The sequence below is a fragment of the Bubalus kerabau genome, chromosome 17 (genome assembly GCF_029407905.1).
Source record: "Bubalus kerabau isolate K-KA32 ecotype Philippines breed swamp buffalo chromosome 17, PCC_UOA_SB_1v2, whole genome shotgun sequence".
Classification (NCBI taxonomy): Eukaryota; Metazoa; Chordata; class Mammalia; order Artiodactyla; family Bovidae; genus Bubalus; species Bubalus kerabau.
Genome location: NC_073640.1, coordinates 50389838 through 50402013, shown reverse-complemented (window position 1 = coordinate 50402013; position 12176 = coordinate 50389838). Strand labels below are relative to the sequence as shown.

The 12176-nt window shown below is 36.5% G+C and overlaps 1 protein-coding gene across 12 annotated transcripts in view; it reads left to right on the top strand.

Moving 5' to 3' along the window:
• ZNF568 (zinc finger protein 568) overlaps positions 1-7603 on the top strand; it is a 106717-nt gene extending 99114 nt beyond the window's left edge. For all 12 annotated transcript variants that reach the window (XM_055553268.1, XM_055553266.1, XM_055553272.1 and 9 more), the window contains 3 exons: positions 838-964; positions 1229-1324; positions 4573-7603. In XM_055553268.1, the coding sequence (XP_055409243.1) occupies positions 838-964; positions 1229-1324; positions 4573-6155 (1806 nt within the window). In that variant the 3' untranslated portion in view covers positions 6156-7603. The remainder of the gene's footprint in view (positions 1-837; positions 965-1228; positions 1325-4572) is intronic.
• Positions 7604-12176: the final 4573 nt, after the last annotated feature.

The window sequence follows — 12176 nt, the reverse complement described above, 5'->3', positions numbered from 1 at the left end:
AGGATCTCCTGGAATAGAGAATGGCAACCCACTCCAGTATTCTAGTCTGGAAAATTCGCTTGACAGAGGAGCCTGGTGGGCTACAGTTTATGGGTCACCAAGGGTCGGAAATGATTGAGCAACTAACATACACACACACATATATACATGTATCCATCATTATAGTATCATACAGAATATTTTCACTGACCTAAAAATCCTCTGTGCTCTGTCTACTCATTTCTTTCCTCTCCTGCAACGTCTGGTATCCACTAATCTTTTTACTGTTTCTATAGTTTTGCCTTTTCCAGAATGTTGTAGTGGAATCATACCGTAGATAGCCTTTTCAGCTCAGCTTCTTTCACTTAGTTACATGCATTTAAGATTCCTCCATGTCTTTTCATGGCTTGATAGCACATTTCTTTTAGCACTGAGTAATATTCCTTTATCTGGGTGTACCACCATTTATTTACCCATTTACCTTCTGTCTTTATTACTTCCCTACTATTCCCATGTCCTCTTTCTTATTAGATCACACAACTGCTTGGACAGCTTCTGAGCCTGTGAATCGTATCTGTGTCATCTCTGTCACAGCCCAATACAAATCAGCGACAACTGTTTCCAGCTTCCTGCAAAATAAATGATGAATTAATAAGTTTGCTGATTAAGTAATAACACATTCCTACACGGTATTTCTATTATGGTATATCTTCTCCCACAGTATAAATACAAAATTAAGTATATAGAAATTAGAAAACTTGATATATGGTATCTGATCCCTGGATACTAGCTAAATGAGTTCTTGCATGTTTTGACCACAGTGTTTAGCTTTGATGACTTCAAATTGTGTTTTAACAGGAAACAGTGACATTTAAGGATGTGGCTGTGGACCTCACCCAGGAAGAATGGCAGCAAATGAAACCTGCTCAGAGGAACTTGTACCGTGATGTGATGCTGGAGAACTACAGCAACCTAGTCACAGTGGGTAAGGGTAGCTTTGCAGTCTTAACACAGAATTCTGTCTTTGAAATATGTGAAGACTTCAACTTCCCATATGTCTTTAACTAGCATTTCCTTTCTTCATATGATTGTATGTGCTAGTCTTTAGAGTAAATGCTAATTATTTTGTATCACTGTGAAAGTTCCTCCATCATCTTTCATAGGCCCTCCAGTCCCCAGGACTCAACCCAAGATCTGGATGGTTGTCTCCAGCATTAACATTCAGGTCCTTTGCTGTCTCTCAAAATAGGTTGTCAAGTCACCAAACCAGATGTGATCTTCAAGTTGGAGCAGGAAGAGGAGCCATGGGTGGTAGAAGAAGAAATGCTTGGGAGGCACTGTCCAGGTGAATAAGTGAAAAGGCAGGTCTGAATGGGAAAGCCACATAGCAGTTGTTCAGAAGGTTGATACCATTTCACATTTTCCAAGATTTGCTTAAGTCTTCTAGAATGACAGAAGATATGAATGCCTTGAATTATGGTGACACTTCTAGATACTATTCTTATGTTGCAGCTCTCTTCCTTTTTTCAGATTTTAAATACTAAAACTTCCTAGCTCATTTACAGCCTTACTTTCAGGATTAGTGTCCCTTTCTGTGATCCTTAAGCTTTCTCATTCCTTTGTATTCACAGGTTTTCTTTTTTGTGTGTTCAATATTTGAATTAAATTCCCTTTCATTTCTTTTCTTCTTTCTATTTTGAAAAGCTTCAGATTTGTTTTGTAACAATACTCACACTTTCTGTTGTACTTCACAACTCTCACAATCCAATATAGCTTTGAAAGTCTCTGACTTACAGCTTGTTACCTCCTCCTTGCTTATTCACACCTTTCATTCCTTTAATTTTTTTGAAATATAATATATGCACCCTTGGTTAAAAAATATTAACAATCCAAAAGGTAACATTAAAAAGTGAGTCTCTGTCTTACCCTTCACATTCAGTCCCTTTCTTTTCCAAGTTAAGTACACTTTTTTTCAGAGTCGTGCTGACCATTCTTGTTTATTTCACCATATGAATTTTATTTTTTTAATTTATTTTTTGTTTATTGGTGTTTTTTAAGGTGGAACAGTTTATTAAAGGAATTATGAAATTTTTTTTTTTTTTTGGTCTGTGCTGGGTCTTTGTTGTTATGCGGGCTTTCCTCTAATTTAAGTGAACAGGGGCTTGCTAATCTTCTTTGGTGTGCACGGGCTTCTCATTGTGGTTGGTGGCTTCTCTTGTTGCAGAGCACGGGCTCTAGGGCACTCAGACTTCAGTATCTGTGGCTCTTGGACTCTAGAGCACAATCTCAATAGTTGTGACGCATGGGTTTAGTTGCTCAACAGCATGTGGGATTTTCTCAGATCAGGGATCCGACCTATATCTCCTGCATTGGCAGGTGGATTCTTTACCAACTGAGCCACCAGGGAAGCCCCTTCACTGTATGAATTTTAAATTTAACTATTTCCAGAGAAAAACCTGTTGGATTTTTTTTGCTGGGAATGTGTCAGAAGTATAAATGAACTTTCAGAGAGCTGACATCTTTATACCGTCAAGGTTTTCTATCCAAGATCACATTCTCTGTCTTTGTTCGTATCTGCCTGTTTTGTATCCTTCAGAAATGCTTTCCAAGGTTTCCTTTATACCTTTTGTAAATTTCTTACTAAGTTTATACCTAAGTAATAGACAAGAGAAAAAAAAACAGTGCTAATGGAATTGGAAAGGACCCTATAAAACCATCTTTATTTACAGATAATAAGATGATATCCCTTAAAACACAAGAGATTCAACTTCAACAAACTTAAAGAGAATTCAGTGATATGGTAAGGTATCAAATTAACAAGTAAAAATCAGTTGTTTTCATGTATACTTCAATGACCAGTAGAAGGTATAAGGCAAAGGAAACCGCATTAATAGTTGTAACAATATAGATAAAATACTATTCTGGATATAGGCATAAAACAATAAAAAAAAACAAAGTCGTGTCTTCAGGGAGCTTATAATTTAGTGGGAAGTAGAGTTCCTGAGATTTTGAAATTAAGAAAATATCTTTAAAAAAAAAACCTCTATATTTAGTTGATCGTTGGCTATGTATAAAATTCTTAGGCCACACTGTCTTCTCTAGAGGATTTTGTAGACAGTTCCCTGAAGACTTTAGATAGTCCTCTATTGCTTCTTGGATTTGAATGTTGCTTGGAGAAATCTGAAGCCTGATTGTTTTCCTTCATACATGACTTGATTTGTTTGTCTGGATGCCCATAGGTTTGTTTTTCTTTAAAGCTTTCGAACTTTATGAGGCTTATTGATCAGTCAATATCAGTTTTTCCTTTCAGCTTTTATATTCATATTTTTTGGTTCTTGTAGTGTCATATAGATCTGAATAACTGTCATTCCTCATCTTTGAATAAGGACATTTCCTGCTGGACCCATTGTTTACCGAAGAAGTGTTGGAGATTGTATAGAAAAATACTCTGAGCTAGTAGGAAGCCTCTGATGCTTGTATCGACTTCCTCTGTCACACAGAGTTTTGTGTTAACAGTTGGTTTGCTCTTCACTTCTTCTGAATCAGAGATTATCAGTTGCATGCTTTCTCTAACACTCAGTTTCTCTTCTACCTTCTTATGTCAATATGCTGCTTATATGAGAATAATAGCTATTTGCATCTCTGCAGATATTTGCATCTATTTAGTTCTGTCTTTCCTACCTTTTGACAGGGCCAGAACAAGATGATTATGTTCCACCAGGCAGTCTTAACACATCCAGATTCCATTGTTGTAAAAAATGACTCATTCATTCTGTCCACAGGGTGTGCCTTCTGTTTTGGAGAACTCTGTTCACCGTGCTTTCTGTCTGAGACAAGAAATAACAGCCACTGTCTATTGGTTTCTTTCCTACCTATTTCTGTCTATCCTGACTTTCCTTATACTTTGGAATTGCAGTTTAGCTGCCTTTTAGTATAATTGAACACATATTTCTTTTTCTGTTTTTTCTTCATGTTTGCAGAGAGGAGAGAAGATAGAGATGTTTAATTCCATCATGTTGAAACAGGAAAGTCTCTTCTGTATTTGATCCTATGGATCACCCTTCTTGGAAATGTCTTCTTTACTCTTCTGTAAAGGATTCTGATTTTTCCTCCATTTGTTTATTTTTTCTTATTCCCTTATGAACTTTTTTTCCCCATATGTGTTTTACATAATTCCTCTTCTCCAGCCCTCAAGAACATTATTGAAACTAGTTCTAAATTACATATGGACTCCTTTTTCCTTTATGTACCTTCATGATGTAGATGTGTTCCTGCCTTCAAATCAGTATGTAACTCCGGACTTTAAATTCATCCTCTTTTTTTTTCAGCCCCACTCTTCTCCCTGCCTTTCAAGTACCTAAATCCTCCATTTTGTGTGTGTGTGTGTGTTTGTGTATTTGTTTGTGTTGCGTGGCATGCAGGATCTTAGTTCCCTGACCAGGGATCGAACTCACACCCCCTGCAGTGGAAGTACAGAGTCTTAACCACTGAACTGCCAGGGAAGTCTCCCCACTTTAGCAAATTTCTGAAATGTTATCAATAGAGCAGTAGGAGAAATATTCAAAAGTAATAATTTTTGGTCCTCCATTTTAGAAGTTTGGAAAGTTGATGAACAGATCAAGAAGCAACAGGAAACCCTTGTGAGGAATGTCACATCCATCTCCAAGAAAACTCTGATTAAGGAAAATGCCCTTGAATATAAAAATGTTGCAAAAGTATTTCCTCTGGACTCAGACATTGTTACTTCAAGACAAAAGTTCTTCGAATGTGACTCACTTGATAAGGATTTTGAACATAGTTTAGACTTATTTAGTTATGAGAAAGGCTTTATAAAAAAGAAAAGTTATGAATGTAATAAGTATGGGAAACCATTTTACCATTGCTCATCCCATGTCATAACTCCCTTTAAGTGTAATCAGTGTGGACAGGATTTTAATCATAGATTTGACCTCATCAGACATGAGAGAAGTCATGCTGGAGAGAAACCCTATGAATGTAAGGAATGTGGAAAAGCTTTCAGTAGGAAAGAAAATCTTATTACACATCAAAAAATTCATACTGGGGAAAAACCATATAAGTGTAATGAATGTGGAAAAGCTTTCATTCAGATGTCAAACCTTATTAGACACCAGAGAATTCATACTGGAGAGAAACCTTATGCATGTAAGGATTGTTGGAAGGCCTTCAGCCAGAAATCAAATCTCATTGAACATGAGAGAATTCATACTGGAGAAAAACCCTATGAATGTAAGGAATGTGGAAAAGCCTTCAGCCAGAAGCAAAATCTTATCGAACACGAGAAAATTCATACTGGTGAGAAACCTTATGCATGTAATGAATGTGGTAGAGCTTTTTCTCGGATGTCATCTGTTAATCTACATATGAGAAGTCACACAGGGGAGAAACCCTATAAATGTAATAAATGTGGAAAAGCCTTCTCTCAATGCTCAGTATTTATTATACATATGAGAAGTCATACAGGTGAGAAACCCTATGTATGTAGTGAATGTGGAAAAGCATTCTCTCAAAGTTCATCCCTTACTGTACACATGAGAAATCATACAGCTGAGAAACCCTATGAATGTAATGAATGTGGAAAAGCCTTCAGCCGGAAAGAAAATCTCATTACACATCAGAAAATTCATACTGGAGAAAAACCTTATGAATGTAATGAATGTGGGAAAGCTTTTATTCAGATGTCAAACCTCATCCGACACCAGAGAATTCATACCGGTGAAAAACCCTATGCGTGTACAGTATGTGGAAAAGCCTTTAGTCAGAAATCAAATCTCACGGAACATGAAAAAATTCATACTGGAGAGAAACCCTATCATTGTAATCAATGTGGAAAAGCTTTCAGTCAGAGACAAAACCTCCTTGAACATGAAAAGATTCATACTGGAGAGAAACCATTTAAATGTAATGAGTGCGGTAAAGCTTTTTCTCGAATCTCATCCCTTACTCTTCATGTTAGAAGTCATACAGGGGAGAAACCGTATGAATGTAATAAATGTGGAAAAGCCTTCTCTCAATGCTCATTACTTATTATACATATGAGAATTCACACTGGTGAGAAACCCTATGAATGTAATGAATGTGGAAAAGCATTCTCTCAAAGAGCATCCCTTTCTATACATAAGAGAGGTCATACAGGTGAGAAACGCCGAGTGTACTAAATGAATAAGACTTTCTTTTAAATTCAACCCCCCAAAAAAAACCAAACAAACAAACAAAAAAAATAAAATAAATTCAACCCAAGCTTTACTTAACTTTAAAATATCTTGGCATAATCTCAAAAAATGAACAAGATTCTTATGAAAAAATTATAAAGCTTTATTTAAGGGCAAAAGATTGGAGTAAAGGAGAGAATATAGATGGAAAAACCCAGTATTATAAAATGTCTGTTCTTCCCAACTTAATCTATAGACCTGCTAGAGTTCCAAACGTCTAACAGGAATTTTCTAGGATCTTTATAAAATGATTCTAAACCTCATATGAAATAAAAGTCTATGGATTGCTGAGATAATATTGAAAAAGAACAGAGAGGACATATCTTCTACCATATTCTACATGTATAGCAAAGTTATGGTCATTTAATAGTGTGTAATATTAGTACATTAATAGGTAGATAGAAAAGTTTTACAGAATAGAATGCCTAGAAATAAACCCGTGAATATATGTGAACTTGTTGTGTATTAGGCATGACATAATGAATCAGTAGGAGGAACAGCCTAGTCAATAAAAATAGTTGGAGTACTTGAATCTCCATACTGGGGAAAATAAAATTACATACAACCTTACAACATATAAAGAAACAGAATTCCAGAGGATTTGAACACTGAAATGTGAACAGCCAAACTCTGAACTTCTTGGAAAGAAATAACAGGATGCTGTCTGTGACTTTGAGGCAGGGAAACATTTTTTAAAAGGACCCTGTAGTTTCTCTTCTGGATAGACTTCCTAAAGAAATTCACAACTATGCATAAGAAATATATATATCTGAATATAAAACAACCTATATATTGAAGGGCTAATGAATAAAATGTGATATTAAAATAAGAAATAGTATACAGCAGTTAAAAGTAATGAACTTGGTCTGTATTGTGTAACATGGGTTGTTATCTAAAATAATGTTGAGTGGAAAAAAATTAAGATCTAGCTGAAGCATACTGTAAAATAACATTCATGTAAATTGGAGTGAAGTCATTCACAAAAAATAGAACTATGTTTTTATTACTGAAATATGTATGTAAAACTATTTTAAATGGATTAAAAAGAACACATATTAAATTATTGATAGTGTTGTCTCTGGCAGGAGATTAGGATTCAGGGTGTTGATCGAAGGGGGCTTTTAGCTTTACTTGTAATTTTTATGCCTTAAAAAGAGATGAATAGCATATAAAATGAATCTTAAAAGTTAATGATACATAATGGTGATAATGGATGTCTTAATATTGTTTTTGTACTTACTTCACAGAATTTATGGGTTAGGGAATGACAATGCATAGAGGAAAGTGTTATAATAGATTCATGTGCTCTATCAGATGCTGAACTGTTTTGTCAAAAATATTTCCAGAAAATTAGTAATTAAAAGTAATAATCCTGTTTACTAATTAATATGAAATTAGCATGTCTCATCAGTCTTATGCTTTTTTTTTCACATTTTTTATTTAGGACTTAATTTTCAACCAATTATATCTTAGATTCAAGAAGCATGTAATTATTTGTTAAAAATTTGAAAATCAGAGGGCCATGTGACAAATCAAATGTGATTTTTATTTAGAATTTTAGGGTATCATGTTCTAATGATCCCTACTCTCTCAGTGTGTCTTGTTTTATTTGACAACTTGTTGAATTCATAACTAATGAGTTAGTAATATGATTAGAGTCATTATGGAGAGAAAAAAATCTTGAGAAACTAACTCTACAATATTAGTCTTCTTACTCTGTACATTTCCATACAACCAGCATAAGTATTATTATAATCATTAATTATTACAATATTTTGAAACAAGAAAACCTTTTATTTTCTTGAGATCAGTTCAGTTCAGCCCGGTCGATCAGTCATGTCTGACTCTTTGCGACCCCATGAATCACAGCACACCAGGCCTCCCTGTCCATCACCAACTCCCGGAGTTCACTCAGACTCACGTCCATCGAGTCAGTGATGCCATCCAGCCATCTCATCCTGTCGTCCCCTTCTCCTCCTGCCCCCAATCCCTCCCAGCATCAGAGTCTTTTCCAATGAGTCAACTCTTCGCATGAGGTGGCCAAAGTACTGGAGTTTCAGCTTCAGCATCATTCGTTCCAAAGAAACCCCAGGGCTGATCTCCTTCAGAGTGGACTGGTTGGATCTCCTTGCAGTCCAAGGGACTCTCAAGAGTCTTCTCCAACACCACAGTTCAAAAGCCTCAATTCTTCGGCGCTCAGCTTTCTTCACAGTCCAACTCTCACATCCATACATGACCACTGGAAAAACCATAGCCTTGGATAGCCTTAAGCAATTATGTAAAATTGCTTCACTCTTAACCTATAGATAATTTTATTTCTTCTACAACCCTTGATTTATGTACCTATCTGGTTTTGGTTGAAAGCAGTATGTGGTCTAAGACCCTGAGCAGTAATAACAGTTCCTCTGAAAGGATCTCATTTTCTGTTAAACAATAAGTGAATCAGCCCTTCAGGTATTTTTTTTATTGTACCATCTCTGCAGTATTACTTGATGCACAGAAAACTATTAGTGTCTTTTTAAAAAGGTGATTATGATTTGGAATGTTGTTCAAAAGGAATCTTATAGCTTTGAATGTTTGAATGTCAGTTGCATTTATTGGAAGCTAATTTTACAAAACTAAATCATTCTTAGACTAAATTTATGAAGTACAATCATGACTAAGCTCAGTTTTACTTCAATTAGTCATTTTTGAAGACTGACAGTAACTTAAAATTATAAATAGCAGGCACTGATATTTATGAAATCACCACTTTCCCAAAACTTAAATATCTAAATGTGTTATCACTTCATAATCTCTTCTTTCATGGGTTTTGTGGTAAGTCCAATTTTGCAAGCACACTTTTTTGTAGACTTTTTAAAAAGTACTTTTCAAAGTTCATGTTTTATACACACAACAAAATCTGTGTAAATATTTTTAGTTGCAAAATTTGGGAGGGTGATCTAAACTCATTTTTCACTCTGATTTTCTTCTTCATGCTTCTTTATTTGGCTCATATCTCACTTTTTTTCTGTCCCATTCTTTACATAGCTTTGGAGTCAACAGAAAAATTTTAAATTTCCCTTACACTCATAACAACCACCTTACGTGCCTTTTTAGCCTGTCCCACTAAGAGTGGCTGTGCTGATTGGGTGATATATAGTGCCTGAGAGTAAACCTGAATCTCAAGTCTAGGAAGGCTATTTTACTGTATGTCAACAAGAAGATGATCTTGTCTCTGTTAATTAATTTTTTTCCTATCCTGAAGAGTAGAAATAAGGTCTAAGTGACTGAGATAACATATTAAAAAAATCAATCAAATCACAATAAATCCCTCTCCACTTGGATACACATGAACTGTTACTGCCTGATAGTTTCCATTCTAGATTTCAGACTTAATTTGAAGTTTGCTGATATGAAAGATAAGGAAAAGAGAGAGAAAGGAAAACTACACTTTTGTGGAGAGCACCAGCTGGATGGTCACCAGTTGCTAAAAATGCAGCAGACTAAGGAGAAACATTTGGGAGTAAAGATAGGATGGAATTGAGTCATATTGTGGACATTCTTTTACCTGTAATTTGCCAGAGGCAGATCTTGAGATGAGAATTCCCACACAAGTGATTTATTAAGGAAGTGCTCCTAGAAAGAGTGGTAAAGGCATGAAGGAAGTGGGACAGGAAAGAAGTTAAGGATATCATCTCCAGCTGTAGTCCTGCCATCTGTCATTTCAGCCAGATCACTAAGGGAATTCTAGAATGTAAGCTCTGCCTTATACTCCCCTCTCTCTGAGCTAACTGCTGAACATCTTTGACTGCTGACAGCTTACCACTGAGTTCCTCTGTAAGAATTGCCTTCAGATGAAGAGAGCTGCATCATGCATGGCTACACTGCCTCCCCAAGGGCAATTTAGAGCAAGTGCGAAGAGCCATCTGAGTCCTAGAGCTCCCTGAGAGTTTGCAACCCTGTCACAGTTCAACTTCACCTTCCACCAATTCTGCTTCATTTCAGATTCTGTCTCCCAGGGAACCTGACCTAAGATGGGGACGTTTTGCAACAGCAAGTCTCAAACTGCAACAAAAATTTTAAATTCATTTATAAATAAACTCATCACATGTTAAGAACATTTTATGAAAAGTATATTTGAAAAACAATGACAATTGTATTATATAAATTTTCAAATACCTTTAATAGTTTAATGAAAGACAGTTGGATTCTCATCTCTGCCTTCATTCTGTAGCAATGTTGCATGTTATGTAGACCAGGAAACTACTCTCATTGAAAGTGAAAAAGGAAAAAAGTTGTTGAAATTACTATGAAAATAATTTTGACCTAAGAGACCCCTGACGATTCTCCAACTACTCTTTAAGAACCGCTGTTTGACATCTGGCCTGGTCTCTTCAAAAACTCATTGCTAAAAGACTAAAGGGATGTGAAGGGAGGAGGACTGAGGAGGGGTATTGGCATGCTATTTAGTAATCTAAGTAGTCCTAGATGGAGGATTTCAGAAACAAGAATAGTGGGCAAAGAAAATGTTAAAATGGGAGTAGATGGAAACAAATACAGTGGAACAGAATAGCAGAATTGACTTATGATATTAAAAACAACAATGAAATTACTGGAAAACACTGGCATATAATTCACAGAGTTGATGTGACTTTGATTTAAAGTTTTTCAAGTTCATTTATTGTTTCAGATAGAGGGACTCTTTGTGACCACGTGGACTGTAGCCTGCCAAGCTCCTTTGTCCATGGGGATTCTCCAGGCAAGAATACTGAAGTGGATTGCCATACCCTCCTCCAGGGGATCTTCCCAACCCAGGGATCAAACCCAGGTCTTCCTCTTTGCAAAGACAGAGCTAGTGTTTTGAAATACAGATTCAGTAGAATGTAAGAGACCACAAATAACAGTGCCTTAAAAGTTGATCTTTTTATCCACACATTTAATAATTAGTCTGCAGTTAGGTAGTACAGAACTGGTACAAATTCTCTTTCTTGTTTTCCATAACTCCTAGGGAGGTCTTATTCACACAGCCCAATATGGCACACTCACATTCACATCCCCAGGAGTCAAGGAGAATAGGGGGCAAAGAGGCACATCAAGTTTACTTTAAGGACAGGGATCTAGCATTACACACATTACCTTCTTTTACACACTGCTGGCTAGCACTTAGAAACAGGAACAGAAATAGCCGCAGAGCCAGCTGGGAAATCACAAAGATGTATGACATTCAGCACTGGTAATGATGCAAGTAAGTGAATACTGAACATTGCTGGTAAGGATGTGAAATGTATGAGTCCTGTGGAAATTAAAATTTTAACACCAGTTTTAAAATCCAGGACTTTTGGTTTCAGGTTTGACATTTAAGGACCTTGGAAGTCATCACTTCCATCCTTAAAACAAGGAGAAAAAAATAGGAACAAACTGAAAATGAATGACTCCCCCCACCCCCCCGCCCCAGTTCTAGGAACCTGCAACTGTTAACTATTATTTTTTAAAGTTTTTTTTAAACTTTTATTTATTTGGCTGCACCAGGTGTTAGTTGTAGCACCAGGAATGTAGTTAGTTGTAGGGACCAGGAATCAAAGCCAGGCGCCCTGCATTGGGAGTGCAGAGTCTTAGCCACTGGACCACCAGGGAGGTCCCTCTAAAGTCTTTTAAAGGAAGTTTTAACAGCAAAATTGAGGGGAAGGTACAGTGATTTCCCATATGCCCCCCACACCTCCTGGCCACTCCATTACCAACATCCCTCACCAGAGCAGTACATTTGTTACAATGGATGGACCTACATTGACACATCATAACCAACCAAAGTTCACAGTTCAGCCTCAGAATTCACTCTTGGTTTGTATGTTCATGAAAAGTGAAAATGTTAGTCACTCGGTCGTGTCTGACACTTTGTGATGATAGCCTGCCAGGCTTCTCTGTCCGTGGGATTTTCCAGGCAAGAATACTGGAGTGGGTAGCCATTCCCTTCTCCAGGGGTTCTTC